Genomic DNA, 25,214 nt, shown 5'->3' on the forward strand with positions numbered 1-25,214 from the left:
AAATACGTGATCCGATCAACAGGAATCATTTATGCTTTGCTTATGGCCTGTTGGCATCCAAAGGAAACTGATTTTCGGACATCTCGTGATGTTTGATAAAGAAAAATATTTTAGGTGTTTTAAATCGGCAGAATACTTATTATGACAAAATATTAGTAGTGTCTATATTTTAGTTAAGAAAATTAATGGCATAGAAAATTTGGGCATTATTTAATGCAAAACTGGCGTATTGCTGTCATGTTTGACAAGTTTCTCTCGTGAGTAGAGTTGGGATAAAACCATTTTCACGTATTTTTGTTTGTTTTGCTATAAACATCAAGTGAGGCATTCATTATTTTTAATGCTGTCGTATTTCGGGTATGTTATAGGTAATTACGTACGTATGTCAGACATTATGAAAACAAGTAATCATTAAACCTGGAAAAAAAAAGTTTAAAGATTGCTAAAGCAGAATAAAGATTTGCGGTTTTCCTTCTTTCCAGCACTGTAAATGTTTATTTTGAAGGAAATGTGTACAGTAGAACCCCTGTCATACACTTTTCAACGGAGGGCACAAAAATGGTGTATGATGCGGGAAAGTGTATGAAAAGGGAATGGCAATAATACAATTTTTTTCCAATCTAGCATACCAGCACAATGTCAGATTAAACATAAATACATATGCGTAAATAATTGCATTATATTAATAAAAGATATGAATTCAAATTATATATATATATATATATATATATATATATATATATATATATAAATCCACCAGTAATGTAAAATACTGTCCATAATCAAGTAAAGCTGACATGAGAAACAGTGGCCTTACAAAATGTTATGAAGTCCTTTCTTGGAGGGAGGGGGAAAAGTCACCAAGCCTAAATTAAAAATAAAATAAATTAGGCTATTGTAAAAAAAATCATAACTTTTTGCTTGTTTGTTTTATTTTACAAACAACTTTAAGCAACTAAACAATTTTCAATAAAATTTTAATTTGAGAAACGTAAAATACAAAACAATCCGATCGTAAGAAAATAACAAACGGGTATATTCAGTTCAAAGATTAATGAATGCACAAAATATGAGATCCGTGCCTTGGTAAAACGCATGCACCATTTTCATAATCATTGCTAGTTTGCACCACTAGTCTCGCTTGGTGCTGACTATAGATGCTACAGCCGAAGTGCACAGTCTTCCTGATACTATCCATATCTATGGTGATATAAAGTTATTTTCTTACATTTGCAATGGTAAACAATGAACGTTTTTAAAAATAAAAGCATTAAAACGTAGTTTATAAGGAGGAATATAAAAAAACATTTGTGAATTTTAGGGCTTTTCCGCTTCGTAAAAACGTATGAAACGGGAAATTAATGATTTTATAAGTGTGTGTTCCGGGAAAGTAAACCATTTGTAAAAGAACTTTCGGCGGGACCAAGATTAATTGGCGTATGACACGGGAAAATGTATGAAACTGGAACGTATCATTGAGGTTCTACTGTATTAGGTTCATTAGCTGATTGATTTGAGGTTATGTTATATCTAGTAAAGATAAACTTAAAATTCCCGAAAATTTCGGGAAATTTATTTTCCCTCCCGACGGGATAAAAGCCTCTATGTTCCCGAAATTTTTCCCGAATTTCGGGATCCCGCACAGGCCTAGAACAAAGCTTTAGGGGATTTCAGTGTTAATGGCGGGTACTCCTCTAAAAAGATATTCAAATCTTATTTCAATGTTCCGGAAAGAAACTTTATAATGAAAGTACCTTGTACTGAACAGTTACAAAATGTAAATCATATATGTAGTAGGGATCTGAAAATATATGCTTTAAAGTGAGGTGCTTTGTAAGGCGGTTTCACTTGAAATGTCTGGATGATTATTCTCATAAAAACCTCGCAGCACACCACAGAATAATAGTGCACCAAATAATAGTGATTGAAAAACCCTGTACTAAGCATTAACAGACTAACATACAAGCCTTTATAAAAACAAACACACTAGTTAATTTAGCTAAGTAACGGTTCTTTTCACACCAAACGTCTTTGCAGGCCAAAATTCATGATGTAAGGTGTGTTATCACCACAGGAAAATTTGAGGCAATCTTCAATGAATTAATATTAGAATCTGTACACAGGCGAGACTGCCAAAAAGGACGACTTTTATGAAAACTGAAAATTATTCCGTGGAAAATATATTGTCGCGGGTTGAAATTTTGCAGGGTTGTTGAAATCAAATTTAGGGACTTTACTGACAGGACTCTGGGCTGGCTGCTCTGTTCACTCGTCAGCGCAAGTGGCGTGACCATGTAATTGGGGCACGGGGCCGGCGCGGCGCGCTGCGGGCTTGCAGAATTTTGTTTGTTTGTTTGGCCGCGCGCTGGCGCAGCCACGGGCCGCAGTTACTGGGGCGCGCTGTCGTAACAAGCCGCGCGGTGTGGCCTGCACATTGGGGTAGAGGGGGGGTAGTCTTCCCAGATGTTCTAGTTAGTTGTTTAGTAAATTTGACTTCAATAACGAGCTTTTGTTATGGTAGGCGCGGCAGGGCGCGCGAATTTAAGCGCAAGTGAGTGGTGACTCGGGGCTCACTCAGGCGGAGGCTATGCGTCTCACCTGTGGTCACGAGTTGTTAGTTCGTTCGTGATGTAGGAATTCAGGCTCACTCAGGCGGAGGCTATGCGTCTCACCTGTGGTCACGAGTTGTTAGTTCGTTCGTGATGTAGGAATTCAAGCTTTCGGGCGGCAGCTATGGTCGACGCCAGAGGCCACGAGTCGTTTAATTTAAGTTAGGTCATAATGTAGTCGTCAAGCTTTCGGGCGGAGGCTATGGCCCTCGTCAGGGGTCACGCGTCATAGTTTTTAAAATGTAATGTTCGTTCGGGATTTCAAGGGCAGGAGAGGCCCCGACGTTATTTTTTTAAAGTAATCGATCAAGAAAGGCTTTTCGGAAAATGTGAGTATGGACTTATCTTTGTTTTAATTTTAAGTATTAATTATGATTTGAGGTATTCGGAAGGACTAGGGAAGTGTTTAGTGAAGTTCTCTCATTCTCTCTCTTGTAAGGTCGTTCAATCGTTAAGGAAGTAAAGAGATTATTGTTTTAAATTGTAATCCCGCTATTTAAATGTTCTTTAAAATGATGTTGAGTATTTGACTTTAAGAATAAAATAATTTTAATTAAGTATTATGTTATTTTGCAAAATCTCCTTAGTTCAGCTCTCACCAGACATCCTGTACGGGATGACGAACCTATGATCCTAGGTACAGTAAAGTATTTTATGAAGTTAAGACTAGTTGATGCCAAGCGAGTTGTTTCTATGTAAAGAGTTACGATTCTCTCCCCCCTCTGAAGATGGCACGTGACAGAAATGGTAGAGTTCGCCGGATAGGTTCTATTTCTGGAGAGAGAGAGAGGTAGATTTTTATGTTTATTATTAAGTTAGTTTCAGCTTCTGATAGCAGGTTATTAAGAGTTTACTTGAGGAGAGGATTACGGAATTTTAGTCTATAGTGGAGGAAGTCTTTGAGATTTTTTTTTGACGTAACAGATGTTTATTTGAGGATACTTGTAAGGATAAAGTTTATAGTGATAAGTTGTTTTAAGTCGTTGAATTTATTGTAGATTTATATCGGGGATTATTACGTGAGGAGAATACGTTATAAGTTAAATGCTTATTAGAGATAATGCAAGTGGTTTAATTTAATTGGAGTTCATTTTAAGATTGTAGGTTAAGAGAATTATAATTTAAAATAAAGTTTTTTGTCGTAAATAGGAATTATTTTCAAGTGAAGTTTGTTTTGTTTTCGTGCGCGTAGGAGACGAGACGTACGAATTAAATCAGTCGAGGGAAGGATAAACGTTAGAAAGGAATTAAAGAGAAAACGAGAGTTTATGTAAAAGAGAGTTATAGAATTTATAGTGATGTTTTGTTTTAATTAGAAAAATGTTGAGAGTTGTTTCAGAACGACACGTCAGTGGACGTGGCAGAGTGAACACGTGACGGGGAGGTGCTGAGACCTAGCGGAGAACGGAGGAACCGCAAGCGAGGGTTGGCGCACCTGATGGAATTCGGTGACGTCACGGGCTCATACGGAGACGTGGACAGGCCGTGACCTTGTTTTGATCAGCTGTACGGTAACTTAGCGATAAGAAAATAGACTATTGGTTAAATAAATTTAAATTTAAGTGTGTTTTAGGAGAAGAGGAACTTTCAGTATGTAAGTAATTTAATTTAAGAAGTGTATGATGTATAGGCTAGAAGTGTTTCGTTGTAAGTTGTTTATGTTTTTGTTAGTTAAATTCTACCTCGGTTTTAAAAATATTTTTTTGGGATTTGTAAACATTATTAAGGAGGTACACTATAAAATCGATAAGCATTGAGAAAACTGGGAAGGCTAGATTTTGTGTGTAGAGGGAATTTACTCCAAAAGAACAGAGAGACAAAATTAATGTTTTCATTAGGGCGAGGGACCCTAAGGTGAGGTGTTGTGTCCCTGGGAAGAAAGGGAATTGTAGCGCAGACCATAGGAGATGGGCTGACTACGGAATTAAGGGTCAGGAGAATCCTGAGAGTTGTGAGTAGTTTGGGGCAGGAGTTCCCCATGGTAGTACCGAAGTGGCTATCCTGTATGGGATAGGGTACCATTTCAATGAAGTTTGTTGGTGGGGTTAGAGCCCCCTGTGTAGTGGGCCTATAGCAGATAGGCACTACAGTGAAATTTTTGGTTATTTTGTGAGGTAAATTCCCTGGAGGTTAAGTAAGATTGGATTCAGTTAGGAAGGAGGGAAATGAGAAACATTGCTGTAGAGAGTTAGTGTACTTGCCTAATGTGAAATTGAATTTTACTAAATTAATTTATAAGAAAGTTTTGTTCGGTAAATAAATAATAATGGAAGATAGCTAGATAATTAATTAATTTTTTTTGAGTAAGGTGTTTTAAGTAATGAAATAAAATAATGTGAAGAAGTTTGAATAATTGGGGAGGAATTTCTTTAAGAGTTTAGATAATTGTTTTTGAATTTATTGAGATATTCAGCCAGTGGAGTTTGAGTATGAGAGATACAGTGAGATTTCAAGGAAATTGGTTGTTTATTAATTGGGACGAATGAGATTTTATGATTTAGAGTCAGTAAGCATAGTTAAATTTACGACATAATATTTGTTGACAGTTTACAGTTATTAAGGAGAAAACAGAGTAATCTATTTATTTTTATTTTAAGGGTTTGAAGATAAGATTATGAATTTTTTTTTGAAAGTTTCTTGGGCATGTTTGAATAATTTTTATTTGGATTTTAAGAAATTACAGAGAAAATTTAATTGATTTACATTAGTTTGGAAGTATGGAGGTTTAGTGTTCGATTAGCCCTAACTTGATGGTCGGATCCCAAAAGAATGCCGTAAAACCGATAGCCAATTGAGAGGAATGCGGTAGGCGCTTGTGTAGAGAGGGGTTGTGGGAAAACTCCTTGGGACTGATGGCAGATCAGGGGCCCTAAATAGTGTGTGATGCTGTAAAACCAGTGCAGAGAAAGCCTGGTATGCTTAAATTTTTGGGCACAGGTTATGTAAACCTGGGGTTCCATGGGATTTAGTCATGTTAGCTGCTGTGAGACATTAAGATTTCCAGGCTCCATAGTAAATTCAATGTAAATTTTTGTTTTCTTAAAATAATAAATTTGTTTTTAATTTTTTTTGAGATATTTGATTTGGAACAGTGAATACAGACCCCGAGGAATAAGAGTTGTCATGCTGTGAGAGGAGAAGGTGGTAGGCCTAAAAGGGTACAGGCACCACAGAGGTTATTTGTATTGCATAATTTAAATATAAGGAAACTTGAGAATTTGAAATTTTGTTGTTGGGTTGGACACCCATAAGAAGAGTATAGGCAGAATTTTTATTGTTATGAGATGTCTAATTTAATTGAAAAGAAGAAAGTTTAAAGATGCAAGGTAACATTATTATTGTAATAATTGAAAGAGATTAAGAGGTAGAGAGAAATAGGCAGTTTTTGTTTGTAAGTACTAAAGTTTACATATAGAAATTTAGTAACTAAGAATGAATAATAAGTTAAGTCTAGTGTAAAAGTTTTTTTTAAGTTTGTTAAGTTAAGAGTCATAAGTAAATTTTTTTTGAGAGAGAATGTCTTTGATAGGAAGTATTAGAAACTTATGGGAATTTTAGGGTAACATAAATAATGTAGGTAATGAATAATAAATAGATGGTAGGTCTTAAGTTAGGATTAACATTTGAAGCAGAATTTAATTAAGAAGAAGGAAAATAAATAGGCCTAATGAAAAGAACAAAAAAGGATTTTATGGTAAAGCATTTTTTTTAAGTAATAAACAATGAATAATAATGTTGTTTCAGGGTAATGTGTACTAATAATACAATTTTTTTTTAGGACCAAAGAACAGGAATTATGTAATTTAAATTAACATGTATTTTTGAAACTGTTACAGATTCCTTAAGATGAGCTGAGCAGCAGTCCAGTTTACAAGATGACAAGAGTTCGAGAGACAAGATACAAGATCACTGAAACAAGAGCCAAGACTGAAGATTCAAGAGAAGAGAAAGCTGGCAGCCATGGACTTACAAGTGGAGATTAATAAGGTCATGTAAAGTTTTATTTTTTTATGGAAGACAGTAACTGGAGTTTTTTTTGTTATAAACATTATTTACAGAACTTTTTAGGTTATAGTAATGTAATGGAACTAGTGAGTTGTGGTAGCTGTCAAAAAGAACTAATACCTTAAGTTTAATTTTTAAAGTTAATTTTCTTAATTTACAGAGGGATTAGTAGTTTTTTTTTTAAAACCTTATTTAGGTTGGAATTTAAATACAATAGCTTATTATAAATGTGTACGAACAGTTCAAGTTCACAGTACTGATAGGTAGGTCAGATGATCTTATTGATTTTGATGATTTGTTGTTTTGAGTTGATTTTTAAGTGTTGTGAATTAGACAATGAAATAGTTCTGAAAACTTAAATTATTTCAAGCTAAGAAATAGTAAATTTAATTGTAACTCAAAGGACACCAGAATTTAATTTTTTTTTGAATTAGTAATGTTTGAAAATTTTATACTTTACAAGAAAGGTTATAAACAAACAGATCGGATGGAACAAGGATGCAGTAAATCACAATTTCATTTAGAATTATTGATTAGCTTTTGAGGTTATGAAGTAAAAGTAATTATAGTTTAAAAGTTTGAATAAAAAAAAATGTTTTTTTTTATTTGTTTGAAATAGAAAGTTTAAAAGTTAATTAGTCATGATCTAGGTGGGTGATGGGGTGGGAATTGGCCACTCTTTTTCCCTATAACCTCCCTAACATGGCCTTCTATTACAACTAACAGAAATAAAGAAGAAGAAAAATGAAGAATTATTAGTTAGAATGTTTCTTTCATGAAGATACCTGATGAACTTTTACTGTTTGGAAGAATAGAAGCAAGGTTAGTCAGATATTTTTACTCAGAAGAAGAAGAAGATAAAGCAGTTTTATGACTCGACAAGCCAGAGATTGGTGTTTCCCCTCTGCGCTTCTATTGACTACGTTGTTTACTCTCATGGGATAGCTGGTTCGGCACCATGGAGAGAGATTGGTGGGCATTGTGGTTGCCCCCAGAAGAAAAGAAGAGTAGAAGAGGTTATGGGTGGGTCATGTGAACTGACCTTCAACCCAGTTACTTCGTGGGGACTATTTGCTGTATAGAGAAGATCAAGACTCAAGAGTTAGGGAAAATCATTGGAGGTCATGTTTCCCTTCCTTAAGTTTTTCCTATCAAATTATTTGCCTGATTAGATTATGCTAAGGGTGGGATACTTTATGTTAGCAGTTGAATTAATTAATTTTATTTTTTTGTGTGTTTGCATCCTTGCCCATCGATTGCAGTTTAGTAGTTAGTTTTGTATTTGTCAGGCGTGATGGTAATGCCTGTTGATGATGTTTCAGAATTGTAATCTGTTCGTGATGAGGATGGCACAACTCCGAAGCAGATGTGGGGAGAAGTTGTGAGCTGCCCTGGAAGCCAGTCCAGTAGCTGTTGGAGTTGAGTGGTGTTTGCTGATGGCCAGCCCAGGGAGCTACTCTTCTCGACAACACTGACTTCGAGGAGTTGCACCAACCTTCACGAGATAAGAGTTTAATTAATTGAAACACTGTAAGGACACTTAATTTTTTTTGAAGAACGAAAGAAGTATGGTAATAAACGGAAACCGAAAAAAAAAAAATAATAATAATTATCAAGAATTTGCACATTGTTTAACGAATACTGAGAAACTAAGAACAGTAATTTAATTTGTAAAGAGAGCTTCACTAACAGAACAATTTTTTTAGAATTGAGAACTCGAGCCTCTGAAGGTTCCTGTGAGAACAAACCAGATAAAAGTTTTACATTTAATTTTATGAATACTTGTTGTTTTAAAATAAATCTTATGCAGAATCTAGATGTATGTTCAGACAGCAAGGAACTAAGAAAATTATTATTTTTGTGAAATGAGGAATTTATAGTTATGGTTTAATGGAAAAAGACAATTTGTAATTTTGAGGTAGCTCGATGGGGCTCGAGCTCTGTGAGGGGAGGGTTATGTCGCGGGTTGAAATTTTGCAGGGTTGTTGAAATCAAATTTAGGGACTTTACTGACGGGACTCTGGGCTGGCTGCTCTGTTCACTCGTCAGCGCAAGTGGCGTGACCATGTAATTGGGGCACGGGGCCGGCGCGGCGCGCTGCGGGCTTGCAGAATTTTGTTTGTTTGTTTGGCCGCGCGCTGGCGCAGCCACGGGCCGCAGTTACTGGGGCGCGCTGTCGTAACAAGCCGCGCGGTGTGGCCTGCACATTGGGGTAGAGGGGGGGTAGTCTTCCCAGATGTTCTAGTTAGTTGTTTAGTAAATTTGACTTCAATAACGAGCTTTTGTTATGGTAGGCGCGGCAGGGCGCGCGAATTTAAGCGCAAGTGAGTGGTGACTCGGGGCTCACTCAGGCGGAGGCTATGCGTCTCACCTGTGGTCACGAGTTGTTAGTTCGTTCGTGATGTAGGAATTCAGGCTCACTCAGGCGGAGGCTATGCGTCTCACCTGTGGTCACGAGTTGTTAGTTCGTTCGTGATGTAGGAATTCAAGCTTTCGGGCGGCAGCTATGGTCGACGCCAGAGGCCACGAGTCGTTTAATTTAAGTTAGGTCATAATGTAGTCGTCAAGCTTTCGGGCGGAGGCTATGGCCCTCGTCAGGGGTCACGCGTCATAGTTTTTAAAATGTAATGTTCGTTCGGGATTTCAAGGGCAGGAGAGGCCCCTACGTTATTTTTTTAAAGTAATCGATCAAGAAAGGCTTTTCGGAAAATGTGAGTATGGACTTATCTTTGTTTTAATTTTAAGTATTAATTATGATTTGAGGTATTCGGAAGGACTAGGGAAGTGTTTAGTGAAGTTCTCTCATTCTCTCTCTTGTAAGGTCGTTCAATCGTTAAGGAAGTAAAGAGATTATTGTTTTAAATTGTAATCCCGCTATTTAAATGTTCTTTAAAATGATGTTGAGTATTTGACTTTAAGAATAAAATAATTTTAATTAAGTATTATGTTATTTTGCAAAATCTCCTTAGTTCAGCTCTCACCAGACATCCTGTACGGGATGACGAACCTATGATCCTAGGTACAGTAAAGTATTTTATGAAGTTAAGACTAGTTGATGCCAAGCGAGTTGTTTCTATGTAAAGAGCTACGATTCTCGCCCCCCCCTCTGAAGGTGCACGTGACAATATTAACAATCCAGGTTTGAACATCTAGTCAACATAAAGATCAATAGGGACCTATGCATCAAAACTAAATTTAGATATTATGAAGAAAATGTGCAGTAGTTTTAAACACTGCAGGCTTTTCAGTACAGTGCTCTATGTAAAAAAAAGTTGTTACAATATAAAAAGGATGTTACATATCAATAGCTAAACAAACTTAAGATATAAGCTTGACACATATGTATATCACTTTGAAACTATCTATCTCTGTAAGCACTGAATAAAACATTAAACTATGAACTATGTAGACTCAGGGTACGAAAAAGATTGATAGAATGGGAGCTACACCTCTAAAGTAATTTATCTGCAACAGATTTAACAATTTTAAAATTTGGCTATTTGTTTAGTAGCCTGAACATGAAAGCTGAACACACTATGGTTGTATTAGATTGATTTAGTCACTGAAGAGGAATACACACGGACATTCTTAAATCTTTCAGTCCCATGATAAAAATGTACATGGTAAGAATACAATAACTGACATGCCATTTACTTTTTTAAGAGTTCCGAATACAGCTGATGCGTTTCCAAATATTGGAGGTAATTTTGTTTGAATATTTCAACCCTATTCCGAAATTCTCTTGCGGTATCTTCCAAGTTTGCCAACACTGCAGCCCAACCTGTAACAAAATTTACAAAACAAAAAGTGTCATTATTATGACCTAAAGAGAGTATCAGCAGATTTATTTGCTGAAATATCAACAGCTACCAGGAGCAAATCTCTCAAATAATAAAACAATTTGTGTTAACATAAAATTTAGATTCAATTTTGTCAGAACTGTAAAATCATGAGGAACCTTACAAACACGTTTTGCTACACGGAGTAAGAATATGTTATCTCGGCTTCACTTCCCCAAGATTTTAATGCAATCATTTTCTTTTTTATCACTGGTAATTTCTACGGATATTCCACTACCTAAGCAATACAATTTGTAATTTGCGGTAAATTTTGTTTGCCTGATTAATTATAATTATGTCACTGTCACTCACCAGAAGCTCATGTACTGGGATATCCTTTGGAGAGAGGCCTTAATCGGGGCCAATACAATCGCTAATATGGCATGGCTGTGGTTCTGAACTTGCCAGACTAAAGAGATTTCACTGTAGCATCACAAAGTGTCATAACTTTAAATATAAGCCCACAAAGACTTAAGTGCTTTAACAGGGTTGGCTGATTTAAACCACAATGGTTTAAAACACAGATTAAACTATGGTTTAAGCCAAGTATTTTTTTTATAAAAAAAAAATAGTTTTTTCAAATAATGTATTTTTAAATAGAATATCTTAATCATTTTTAATAAAAGGTTTCATTCAACTCATAGTAACGTAGATTTGGTCAATAATTACACAAACAAAAAATTATTAGCTAAGCAAGATCATTATCATTTTAATTATCTGAATAAGTTGTAAATCACATCCAGCTAAATATTCCTCTAAAATTAAAAATATTAAAAAGTGACTGCCTATTCTGTGGGACATCCTTGAATGTACTCTAATCCTCATTTTGTTAGAAACACCCATTCTATGGAGAATCCTCCTCCTGCGGGGGAAAAACCCTTTCTGTGGTTAAGTCCCAGTCAGATGTACAGATTTTCTGGACTTCAGTTCTTTGATGTTATAACCTTATAACTTGACTGGCTCAACATTGAGTGGCAGAAAGCATGATGTTGTATGGCTTCCACATTTAATTTTATAATGTATTTTTTTTTAAGTATGTTAATTTACGTTACTATCTTTGATGTGTTGTCATTCTGTCACATTAGCTGTTTGTCTAGCAAGCCTCGTAACATTATATTTTATTTGATGATTGTAGTTTTGAAATACTAGATGTGCAGTAGGTTTTGTAACTGTAATGATTAGTCTGTCTGTGCATACTGTTGTCGTGTTGCTAATAATTGTTGTGCCAACTACTAAGGTTATAAACTGTTTGTAGGCATGTCACAAGTGTTAAATAAATAAAAATAAAAAAAACACTGTGAGAATCAAAATAACATAATAAAACACCTGTTTTTTTTCCAAACCCTTTACTCTAGGCAACAATATATGCGTGTGTATGTGTGTGTATATATATTAGGGATGGGTCGGGTCGGTTCTTCGGTTCCTTGGTTGCAGGCTCCCAGACCAGAACCGTTTTCGGGTACTGAAAAGACCAGTTTTTTAAAGTTACTGGGTTAAGGTTCATTTTCAGTATTTTCACTACACTTCAAATTTAAAGCACAACCGTTCGACATAATTATTGTTAAGACATGTTACAATGATTTATTTAATGGTGTTTTCCATTACGTATAATCGTATAAATAATAAATAGGTAAATAAAACATTCCGCATATCTAAAACAAACAGACGTTACCGTACGTACATACCTCAGGCGTGACTCAATGCGCTTAAGAAAATAAATGCGATCACAGCCATAACTATGTTCTATATTATATTTAGTGCTGGGATAACTTTATTCTGTATGTAAATGTAGCACAATACTGATAATTGGAAAATTTTCCAAAATTTATGTCTTGGTCATATTGTTATTTTCATTTATTTACGGTAATATGCCGCGGCTGCGCTGCCATGTTTTTGTGAACATAGTGACCAACTTGCCATGGAATACACAACTTATCATACGTTTTAACTTAAACGGTAAACGTTATTTTACCATTCCAGAATTAAACCATATGGTTTTAAATGTATGAGAAAATTAAAGTAAACAATTAACACCCTTTTAGATGTTACTTTAACATGATATGTACTTATTTTACCCTCATTTTTCGACACATGCGACCAATAATACCGGGAGGTTGGTACACAGCCAGAACTTCGACGTTTTGTTTTGGCTACTGTCGTGGTTTAGGCGATAATTGGCACGTAAATTAATAAAGGAAGTAATATTTTCAGCTTTGTGCATGAGGAGTTTGTTTCGTTGCAGTAATGTCGTCTGGGAACATTTTGTTCTTGATGCAGATGAGAAGTTTGCTATATGCGAACACTGTATAAAATACTACCGATGAGTAGGGATGGTGATTTTTCGTTTTCGCGAAATAGATACGAAAATATGCTAAATTATATTTTTTCTGCTATAAAATGCAAAATCTAGACTAAGCCGAGATAAATGCGAAATCAAGGTAAAAAACGTAGATTCGTCTTCACTCTACACAATTTATTTATCGATTGTATTTCGTTTCAGTTCAGTATCAAAAGAAACCATCATTTTATGGCGTTTTCAGCACAAGTATCTTATGGTCACGATATTCACAACACTATTGTTCGTAAATATTGAATGAAAAATGGCCATCCGTGCCTCGCGATTGTAAACAAAGCAAAGAACAACTAGCTGGAAGAGTGTCCGTCATCTTGCAGAGTACAAGTCTTTAGGCCACCATATTGCGACATCTCTGCTTCGCAGCGCCCATTTTCTGTCTTTGTTTCCCGTAAAAACCGTGTTTTTGTGTAGTCTGTGGAAGGTGGTGTGTTTACAAATACGTGCATACTCGTGAATGTGTTGTATACTGTTATTTCTCGTGGTAAAAATGGGACGAAACATAATTTCCATTCGCGATCGCATAAATGAATACAAAAATGAATAGTTCTACGAAAGTGATACAAATATTTTAATGTGCCTTTTATGTAATCGCCATCTGCAGTGGAAAAAAAAATGATGTACTTGAAAAGCACATTAAATCTGAGGGACGTCGGGCTGCAAAAAAAAGATTTACTGAGAAATCGGATGAAGAAAAAAAGTCTGTAAAACGGCAAGCAACGGTTTCTGGCATGATCGAAAACCAAAAGAAGGCGAAAATTGAAAAAACTAGTTTCAATAACATTATTTGTGCACTCTACATCAACTATGGCCATGAACACGGCTAAAAAATATTTATTGTAATTTTAAGTACAGTAAACTCCCGGTATATCGCGCCCCGATTGATCGCGGAATCGGGTATATCACGGGTCAAACCATGTCCCCCAATCAGAAATGAATAATAATGGAATAAATGGTTGACAGCCGATTAGGATAATTTTGCGTCGTAACTCACAAACTAAGCATCGGGCAGAAAAAAGCCTAGGCGTAGAAAATGTCCGCAGTGAAATTCTAAACAAGATATATCCATACATTATTTCTCTATCTTGTAGGGTTTTCAAACTCTGGGCCAATCCAGCCCAGAGTTATTTTCTGAAACACTAGTTCTTAACGTCGCTTTATCTCACAAATTAAGCATCGGACAGGGGACCCGATAAAGCCCAACGTCCAGCAACATCATCCAACGTGACTCGGCTGGGGATTGATGTTGGATAGGCTTGGATGACGGCAAACGCTGGGAGGGGAGAGGCGCCGCGGCTGGGAGGGGAGAGGCGAGCCGAGAATATGCGACCAAGACACCCGGGTAGACAGGAGGGGTGGAATATAAGCGCTAGTGAGAGGGGCGATGAGTAAGCCGAAAGGGGGGAAGTCTGGTGACCTTCAGTATGTAGTTCACTCATTTCCCATCTGCACACTTCTCGTGGTCACGTGTGCTGACAAGCGGAGACAAGTCATTGTTGACCGTATGTTATTGAAGACGTGTTTATACAGTCAGTCTTGTTAGCGCTTGGTACGATGTCACAGAAACTAAAAACTCATTCTATAGCAGATAAACTAAAAATCATTGAGCGTGTGAAAAAAGGTGAGACGAAAGCGAGCATATCACGTGAGTGCGGTATCCCAGAAGGTACAGAAAGACAGAGTGAGCCCAATCATGTCCCGTTGCTTCACCTGGCAAACTTAAAGCATTATGCAGAACAGAAACGCACTGCATTAGTACGCCAAACAAAAATGTCCGATTATTTTAAAAGAAATGAATAGGTACATATACATATGTAATGCATACATATATTTTAGTGATTGTGTAAACACTCCACGCTGTAAATGTAAATTTGAGAGCAGTTTTTTTATTTTTATTTAATGTCTGACCTGTCCCATGCTGTGCTGTCTTGACAGGAGTGGCTGCGGTATTATGTATAGCAGTGAATGTAGCGAGGTAGTTGAAGTATACTGTCGGAGAGGGAAAAGGTGGGAGGGAAAGATAAGGCGTAGAGAGAGTTAGAGATTGGAGCGGACAGAAACACGAGAGGGGGAGGCGGTGGGGGAGGGAATGTGTTCACGCAGCACACAGGCAGAGTATGAGTCACTTGACTGAGCAGCATCGCTGTGTACAAGGCAAAATCAGGTAGTCCAGTGTTTAAAATTCCACTCCAGAATCTTCCCATTTAGTGTGGAGCACTTACACTAACTATGACTTATTTTATTTTTTTTACGGTACAGTATGTACTGTATTAATTGCTATTTTACTGAACATCTGTATAGAAATGTTTTGTTACAACTTGAACCTACAGACGTAATATTATTATGTAAGTCATTGTATTATACATGTTCATCTTTTTACTTTGGTATAATGTTTTAACATTAAATAGTAAAGTAAATCAGCTAGCGTATTTTTAATCTTTGCAGAGGAATTCCCAGTGGTCCAATACTTACGTGAACCATACTGTACCACTTTTGCCGTGCGGTAGTAAACAAGCCCCGGAAATGTTTATGTGTAGCGGCCCACTTGCCGATCCGAGCCACACACACACTCAGCAACTCGACACAGCGTTTGGTGGAATAAGTAAATACATAGTTTAACAGACTTTTTAATACGGCGCCACTGTTTGCGCTAAAATTTATTTGGCGCAATTTTTGTTTCCCACATGTGACCATTTATAATTTACTGTCAACATGGATAATAAAGTTTAACCACTTGACACGATAGACGGTTCTTTATTTTTTTTATTGTACGAATGCTACAATCGTTTTTCCCGTACCTGCGGCCTACTTCTGCAAAAGACACGCTATCAGTAAGTAAATCTAGAATTTTTATTTTGTCAATCAAACTCGGTACTTTGCGATTCATATTCGGTTTGAAGTATCTCTACGGCCTTTCTATTAATTTAGAAGACTTTGACCACAGAATCGTGTGTATCCGCACACACTGCACTTACTTTGTTACGGACACTCAGACGAAGCAGATACTGTGGCTGACACCACGAGACTGGCAGCAGCGTGTGTGCCGCACGTTTGGATGGCGGCGTGTGGCGCGCTCGTAGGCCGTGCGACAAACTGTGCACGGCACGCGAAAAATAAATTCAACATTTAATATTTATCTTTAAAATTTATTATTTTTATTTTTTCACCAGCGTTTAGTGAAAACTGCGGATGCAAAGTCCGCACATAAGGCGGGCTGTCTATACTGTGCGTGCTTGCCGACCTATTAGAACACAGGCGGTGTTTTATGCCTTTTGACCTTAGTCACATCGAAACATCGCAGTTATGCAACAACGCGGGTAAAAGTTATGTTCCCAGACAACCGCGTTAAATAGGGAGTGTACTGTATTCAATTTATTGCACTCATAAGTGCTAAAAAGTTGTTTGGAAACCTGCCAAGATAAATTCAAAATGCTAAATGTTATTATTTTAAATGCTATAAATCACCATCTCTACCGATGAGATAGTATATATTTTTTTTTTCTTTTCTTAAAGATTGATTATCCTCACAACCAATGAGACAGGAACCAGAACCGGAGAAGAACTGAACCGAATTCCAAGAACCGAAATGTAACCGGAACCAAAAAAATTACAGAACCAACCCAACCCTTATATATATATATATATATATATATATATATATATATATATATATATATATATATATATATATATATATATATATATAGAGGTGAAACGCAGCGGCCAGAAGAAGCAGAACCGACGCCCGACCTTGCTGCTGAAGATGCTGATCGTGCACCAGCTGCTCGCAGACGCGGGTCTGCTCCCGGGCCAGGTCGCAGAACCGCTGGGCCAGCTGCACCCTCTTGCCGACGGTCATGTACGTGTCGGGCAGGTCCCGGGTGCCTTCCACCTGCTCCTTCAGCTCCGCATCTGGAACAGGAACGCAGGCTCACTCGCACAATTCCCCGACATACCTTACACACACCTCAATGCCTCACAATTTATCGTCCACCGACCTGTGCGCAAACCGCACCGGTATCACATTCACAAATGAACTTCAACAAGGCGTGTAAGTATTTTAATTTAAAAAAAAAAAAAAAAAAAAACTGTCGGAAATCAGGCCCGGGCCAGGGTTTCATTGTAATTTTCATTCAAGTCTATTTCCTGTTCATCGGAGACGTTTCATTATATTCGCCATTTTTTTTTCCCAAGAAATCTTCATGTAGCAAAATTTAACCGTAGCAATGTGTTGTAAAAATTTTACAGCAGTTTGCTTGCAGTATTACAGATTATTACTTAGAAGTCAATTACACACTTATTTTTTGTCCTTAGACCAAACAAGTATGGGCACGTAAACGTATTAAATCCGTTATAGGAAAAAACACTACCAGAGAAGTTGGTTCTCCAGAAAAGTATCTTTTTTGGAACAATTTCCTGCTAATATACAGAAAATTTTCCAGTTATTATTTATCAGTTGTTTTATAAAAACATAAACCAAATAACAAAAGACTCACGCTAATACGTGCAAAAGCAAGACAAAAATAATCTTCGTTCAGGCATACTCCCCGGTTCTAAACCTGATTTTACTTCAATTTTTTTTTTCTTTTTACCCGAAACTTAAAATTTCACGAGTGGTGTAAAATTTGACGATAAAGAATAAATACGAAACACTATACATGCATACAGACCAAAGCATAGAAAGAGTATACTACCTTTACTCATCCTTTTACTTTGCAGTATGCATTTTTATGGACATTTACTCTCTTCCAATGCATTATATCTGCTATTAGCACCGTCCTTTTTTTTTTGTGCTCTGTTGCCAGATATATTTAGACACAACATTTTAATTTTATTTAAAAAAAATTTTAAAGTACTTAAAAAAATTTACTTTGTAAAGGAAACTTTGGTATAAGAATTTTGAAAATGCATTCATCAAGAGCATCATCTGATATTATTCAATTCTTTGTTCCACGGTGCCATTTTGGTTTAAAGCATTTTGTCATCAAATTTGTTTGTGTCGTTTCATATTAATATTTTTGATCTGTTTGATTATAGCACATAATTAATGGAATGCCTTGATTATTAATAGCGACCAATTGTTGCAAACAGTTTCTCCTGTGAAATAATAATTCAGTGTTAAGTATTTGTATTTTTTTTTTCTTTTAGAATGCATAGAATTGTAATATTACTGACTTAGAAAAATCAACAAATTTCAAGGTTAAAAGAAATATCAAGGTATAGAGTGGGGTGCCATTTGCTCTGCACCACTTTTGAATATATATACTGTATATAAGTCGCCAGCCCAGGTTAAAATTTCTAATAAGGTTTGAGGTAGTTGGTTAATTCACCGCCGCAATCGCCACCATCTCTAGGGCATCGACTTGTGGTGGTCCCTAGCGGACAAGTTTCGAACTCTTCAAACACCCCTTCCCCACCCTCCCTCAAACACGCGTTGTCCTCCACCCACCCTCCACCCCACCTCTCATCCCTACGCACAAACTCCCGTTGAACGACCTTGAGCTGCAGTGAATGTTGGGTGGGGGGTGCGGGGGAATGACAGCGGGCGACAGTGCTGCGCTCTAACATGTAAATAACAATTATGATGATACAGGGCGTTACGGCAGCGCACTGCAGGCGGTGAAGTTCCCGAGCTGCTCATCATACGCTCCTGAAAAACGTAGAGTAAATCCTATCCACTCGCAACTTCTATACAGTATATATATTCAAAGGCACCGCTATCCAAGTGTGGGACAGGCCACGGCTGCAACACTCCGCTATAGCTCACCGGACCCCAGGTCTATCGCGAAGCTGGGGGGCATCTTGCTCTCGATGGTGCACTTGCTGAAGAGGAAGATGGGGTTGGTGTCGGTGCCCGCCGAGTAGTTGCAGACGCGGGCGCTCGGCTCCAGGGTCTGCCCCCCGCTGACGAGCAGGACCTGCTTGTTGGCGGGGATGCCGCAGTCGTGCTCGATCGCCTCCTTCAGCTGCTTCACGCTGCAAGGACGATGCATGCAGGGTTTCAACCCCATCCATCAACTTACTCTCTTTATTTCCTTTGGAAATCAGCTAACTGTGCAGTATTTATCTGCAACCTAACATCATCACCTCCTTCAGTTGCTTGACGCTGCAAGCCACAAAGCAAGGACAATACATACAGAGTTGCAACTCAATGCTTCAACTAACACTCTTTATTTCAGCTAACTGTGCTGTATTTATCGGCGACCTAACATCATCACCTCCTTCACGCTAAGGGCCACAACGCAAGGACGATACATACAGAGTTTCAACCCAATGCTTCAACTAACGCTCTTTATTTCCTTTGTAAATCATCTAACTGTGCTCTATTTATCGGCAACCTAACAACATCACCTCCTTCAGCTGCTTGACGCTGCAGCTTGATTTATTTCTGTCGTTCATTGCTAGAAGAATTTACCATAAATGTTTCAGATTATCTATTCTCCAATACGGAACAACCGAAACACTATGTTAAAATACTTTATCTTTTGTTTCAAAACTTAAAAACTGCTTAGCCGCATAGTATGAAGATTATAACTCGAGTTTCAATTGCAAAAAAATGCACACATGCACACGTCAGCACATGAGCACATGGCAGCCATGCTTATTTCATTGCTACCAAGATAATTCAACACCGAAAAAAAAATTTCAAAGTTTATTTTGCAATTTATTATACTTATAACACCACTCTGTTTATACACCATTCCATATTTTCATTTTTGAATTAAAAATGTTTTAAAAATATTTTTTTTTTATGTTGTTATTTTTAAGAAATTTCTGTTTTCTTTATATTTAAAACTTAATTTTTGATGTTGGCATTGCTCAACTGCACAGTTTTTGAGTGGCCACATTCTGCCTATACAGTTGTGGCCCCCTGCTGCAAGCACTATCAAAGGCTCCAATCACGATCATTCCAGCTCCTAGTTCGAACTGCTCAGCCCAAACTGTCAGTGCTCACACGATCAGTTCAAGTATGCTCAGTTCGAACCAAACAGCCCGAACCGACAGTTTGGACCGGCACGAAGCTTTCCCCACACAAGATTAGCCTTGTGATTGCTGCTGCTGTCGGATGTATCCTTTCATCGTAGAATATGGTCGAAACGTTGGATTTTGCAATTGCAGTTGCACTTTTGGTTAGACAAAGTGTAAAAACAGAGTATAAACAAATATTTCTGCCACGACACTCAACTAATGGACTGACAGTTTGGACTGGCGAAATGCTGTTTCCACAAACAGCAGTTCGGACTGAGTGCTCTGAAGCCCACAGTCCGACTTGATGGGAATCCACATCAGTTCGTCACTCCTTCACTTCCGACTGATCAGTCTACCGTCCTTGCTCACACGAGACAGTTCTAGCTGTTAAGTTCCGACTAATCAGTCCAACTGACAGTTTGGACTGAACGTGTGTGGGGGCCTTCAGACAGACATTGCTGATGAGTAAGACCAAGATTATATGTGAATTGCAATAAAACTTAAATAAAACTGAAAAAAAAAGTCCAAACACCATGTGAAACTGAAATTCAAGTTAATACACCACTAAGTACCGAAATGCAATTAAAATAATAAAACCTACCAGTATCAACCAAAACTTAACTCTAATACAAAATACTAAATATTTTAAATATTAAATTCAAAAAAAGTAATTTCTTTAGCATGACGTTTGTACCACAATTAAATTAAAAAAATATTGGAAAAAGTTCACATTTTTTAAATCTTGCAACTATTGTTAGTTATTCATTTTTACATTACAACCTTATAATGTTTATTAAAAAAACAGAATACTTTAACTGATTTATTAAATTTTTTCAAAAAAGTTAAACAGGCTTATTACAATTCATTATATTGAAAAACTGCATCATGTATCTGTCAAAATGATGCTGTTCTGAAGAAATTAGTACCATGGATCATTTAAGTATCACATTTGTTCAGTAATGTGCCATCTTTTTTAATAAACAGATTTCATAAAAAATGAAAACCATAACACCAAAATCTCAAGTTTCTAAAACTAAATTGGCCTAAATATAAAACCAAAAAATCTTGACTACCGATCGCTCATTAGACTGCAATAAGGCACACCCGCGCTAGTGACTGACAAGTGCAAGAAAAGTCATTGTCCTATTCGGAAGGGCCATTCAGGACACTTTTGCTTCCGCACTGGATGGCTATAATTGGTGTACCTGAAATAAACCCAGCCAACCACGAGACACAGACAATGCTACTAAGTTTTAACACACCTAGCTGTTCTGGTAATCTTTTCGTGAAAGTTTGGCACATGGCCCTACTGATAAAATCATTCGCAAATATTGTACTGTCGTCAGGCACAGCAGAAAAAAAAAACTCGCTAATGTCCACGCTTATAGCTAGAGCTATAATTATTACAGATTCATCTCACTCCAGGCAAACTTGTTTTGCCTAAGCATATTCAAATCTTTTTTAGATTGCAAATTGGACCATAAGAAAGGATTTTGCTACCTCGTGGATTCACAAAATAATAGTCTCCACTCATAACACGACTCACATGATCTTTATTGCTTAAGACATACTTTCAGTATCCTTTGGTCAAGGGCTTATTTCAGGGCGTGACAACGAGGACACTAGACCTTCCCTTACAAGATAGAATTATTTTTTATTTATACACACACACACACTTTGCATTATGCACTTTTAATTACTTCTTGTTCAATAGACACTTGCAAAGGAAAACTGTCTGGGCACTTGTCATTCGTACTGACATTAATCCCTGTCTTTTTGAAAACAGGTTCGGCTAAGCTATGTTCCTTAGGATCTCTGGAAAACCACAGGATCAAGTTGCAGGTAGTACCAAGAAAACAGTAGGGTGGCAAAAACAATCAGGGCAATCTCTCATGGAAAAATATTCTCATAACACAAATTTAAGTCACTATATTTACATTACCGACAATGGAACAGTTTGAAATGTAGTCCCAGTAGCCCACCTCAAAGTGATAACTTCTTTTTCACAATATAAAAATAATGTGAGAAAAAACTCAAATAGATAAATAAAATATAAAAAAAAAAATATTTTAAGTTTAATTAACAAAGGTTAGGTTAGCACAGCTTCTCAGACACCTTATACTAACTACTACTCTGTCACAAATACTCTTACAGTTGGCATAATTGCTTGCAACTAGTAAACAACAGTACAGTTAGTACACACACCATATTTAGCTATCTGATAAAACAGTAAACTACTGGTAAACTATATGCAGTATCGCAATTACATTTTATGGAATGATTAGAAAAAATATTAGGAACTAAAAATAAAATGTATTTTCGAATTTCAATAGTATGAACATATTACTGGAAAATAATTCTGCCGTAGCTAATGAAATCAGAGAAATATCACAATGGTGTTTTATACAGTGATTAGGAAGAAGGCTATGATGTTAAAAAAAAATGCATTTTAAAATTTTTGTTTACCTTTGTTTCAATGGGCTCCTGTTCACAAAAATTACAGTAAATTATAAGTAAACTCTGCCAAGTCATTGATATTGCTACACTATTCAAAAAAATTAATATTCTTACAGTGCGGGTTATCCGTGAAGTAATAAAATTCCGAAAATACTAATTTTTGACACCAGAGACGTCCCTATATTCCTATATTCGCAAGTGTATCAATCAATCAATCAAAAAAAAAAAACATTTTTCTCCTGAAAACGTTACATTACAATACCTGTGCACTAATGCGACCGTGCAATTTTTTCCTTTCCTGTGTGAGTGTATGATTTGGAGAACTTTAGTTAAATTGTGAAAATGGTCAATTACATTAGGTTAGCTACATCAAAAACAAAACAATGTGGACAGTTGGTTGGGTAAGAATTGCAAAGGATCTTAAATTGTTAATTCCTAAGCAAAGATTAAAAATATTTTACAGTATTTTAAATGTAGCTATACTAACCCAACTGAACTTACATAATGTTTTGAAATATTTTTTTAATATAGTTAACCTAACAAAATTGACCATCCGCACTATTTAACTCAAGTTCTCCAAATCACACACGGGGAAATTGAAAAAACGGCAGTGGCTGTGTCAATGCACACGCATTGTAATGTAAGTAGGTAATGGTGATTTCTCAGAAACCAGTAGGAATTCAGAAACGCTGTTTTCAGGGTACACACAGTGACGTCCCTAGTGCTTGAAAAAATTATTTTCGGAATTTTATCATTACTTTGCGGAAAAGCCGCGCTGCAAGACTATTACCCAGCTACTTTGCACCGTCCACTTGCCTCTCCAGCGCCAAGTTCATGTCGAACGTCCGCATCCTGCCGGTGTCCACGTGGAATACGTACAACATCCTGGCCCGGTGTCGCCCCACCACCGCAACGAGGATCCGCTATGCCTCAGGACTGAATTTGCTCCTTTTCATAAGTGTGTGTCACTCGCACCCACCGTGTGCACGAGCATGCCTGACCGAAATTCTGAAAACAAAAAAAAAATTAAAAATAAATAGTAAGTTTATCATTTAAGAGGGGGCTGGGGGATGCTGGGAGATAGGTTGAACAAAGGGTTGTATAGAGGGAGGGATCAAGGGTGGAAGATTCAGAGTGTGTGGAGAAGAACGGGAAGAGGAAGAAAAATATTCCTGGTGAGGACGAGGACGAAATGGAATAGGATTGAGAGAAAGATACTGGATGTGAGAAGAGGAAAGGACTTGAGGAGAAAGCTTCAGAAATTGGGCAAATAGGTGGGGGGGGGGGGGAACTCCCTGCCACCGGGTTGCCCAATCGCAAGTTTAAAAATCAATAATTCAACAAAAAAAGGAACACAATTTTAAATATTCAAATATTGTATTATCCCTATAATATAATGGCCATTATAACATGATTTTATGAATAACTAGTATATATTATTATGATACTTGTGTACTATAAATAAGTAACTGAAACTCTTATCAACCTGAACTTTATTTCATTGGTGGTTATTTTTGACAAACTTACAGCGTGACATAACATAACTTACAACATATGAATCAATTACAATTTACTACAGACTTTCCCCTACAGCATCTGTCCATTTGTGGTTTCTCATTGCTAGAATTTTGTACTAGAATTTTGCTATTGTAAAAAGTTATTAAGTAACAGCAATCAAATTAACAATGTAAATAAAACTTTATGTATTGACTTGATTACCTAACATATAATTAGGTATACAAAAGCTTAATGGAAAATTTTGATCACAAAAAACAAAACGGTAGAATTTCACTTAGTCACAAAACAACGCTGTAAATAAACAAAATTATAGGAACCTCACAAGCAAAAAAAAAACCTAGGAAAAATTTTTAAAATTTTCAGACACTTTGGAAATGTATACGTAACCAACCCAACAATGTATATATCTAACCAAAACTCTAATATTGTTCGTTAATTGTTACTTATAATAATTAAGTATTTATTACATAAAGATGCAATTTCGACTTCTCGCATTAACAATCAAAACAATGGAAAACACCCTCTGTCAGGTAGCTATATTTTTTTAAGAATGTGAATTATAAGTTTGCTTCACTATAAGCAAGAATACTGTCGTGTTACATCATTAAAGGAATCGCAGAGGTTTCGTTGAATCGTTTGCAATGCAATAAGTGACAATTAGCATCAGCTGTGCAGAACAACAAAACATTTTGTTTCCAAACACAAAGAAAACGCACCGAAAATGTTGGAAAAAACGACTTCGCGAACAGGTCAGGTAGCAGTTTCGGCAACAAGTAATCTTCACGTGAACAATGAACGATAAATACGAACAATTAAAACGTACCTTTCAAAGAATTTCCGAGCAAATTCACTTCCATTTTACTAGCTGCCATTAGAGGCAACTGGCAAGTGGCAACACTTCTTCTCGTCTGCCCCACCACTGCTGCCTGCCTTGGCAGCCTGGTGCGACTACAGCTGTTTACTGCGGGGAATCATGGGAAACTTGATATTTCATCAAACAATTTGCAGTTTCGGATTATGTACACCAAATACATATTAAATGTTTTTTTTTAAAACCACTAAAGGTGGAGTAATTTTACGTGTGTGGTAAAAGTTCAAATTGAATCAATAAAGTATTTCCAACGCTGATCAATTGGTAAACAAACCGTCCAATGAGTGGCTGTCTGCGAAACAGCCGGAAACAGTTGAAGGCCACACACTCCGTCGCCCGCGAATTCTGAGATCATGTTTGTAGTGCGTGAAACGATTAAAACGTCATGGTTTTCGCAATTGAGTTGTGAGCCACTAACCCTTTTATTATAAGTGGAGATAAATTAAACAAATTAGTAAGCATTACATGTATGGTGTTTAAAAAAAGAGAATGGAAAAACCATACGATGGGTTACACGAAGTTTATCGAAACGTTACGTCATTAAGTTCTGTTGTATCACCATGACATTTTATTTTAAATGCAAGTGCAATATT

General features: G+C 36.8%; 1 protein-coding gene and 1 long non-coding RNA gene across 3 annotated transcripts in view; one reads left to right on the forward strand and one right to left on the reverse strand.

Moving 5' to 3' along the window:
- The window catches only part of LOC134538689 (RB1-inducible coiled-coil protein 1), a 104,774-nt gene extending 79,937 nt beyond the window's left edge, over positions 1-24,837 (reverse strand). The window contains exons 1-5 of one of the 2 annotated variants that reach the window (XM_063380118.1): positions 24,574-24,837; positions 23,049-23,240; positions 18,574-18,782; positions 16,557-16,718; positions 10,269-10,395 (exon numbers count right to left, since the gene is read on the reverse strand). In XM_063380118.1, the coding sequence (XP_063236188.1) occupies positions 10,269-10,395; positions 16,557-16,718; positions 18,574-18,782; positions 23,049-23,116 (566 nt within the window). In that variant the 5' untranslated portion in view covers positions 23,117-23,240; positions 24,574-24,837. Of the gene's footprint in view, positions 1-10,268; positions 10,396-16,556; positions 16,719-18,573; positions 18,783-23,048; positions 23,241-23,951; positions 24,039-24,573 lie in introns of those variants that run through there. The other variant, XM_063380119.1, reaches the window with a different exon arrangement.
- LOC134538690 (uncharacterized) lies at positions 1,213-10,421 on the forward strand. Its single transcript, XR_010076201.1, has 2 exons — positions 1,213-4,203; positions 6,446-10,421. It is a non-coding gene; the product is annotated as an uncharacterized LOC134538690 (long non-coding RNA).
- Positions 24,838-25,214: the final 377 nt, after the last annotated feature.

The sequence above is a fragment of the Bacillus rossius genome, chromosome 14 (genome assembly GCF_032445375.1).
Source record: "Bacillus rossius redtenbacheri isolate Brsri chromosome 14, Brsri_v3, whole genome shotgun sequence".
Classification (NCBI taxonomy): Eukaryota; Metazoa; Arthropoda; class Insecta; order Phasmatodea; family Bacillidae; genus Bacillus; species Bacillus rossius.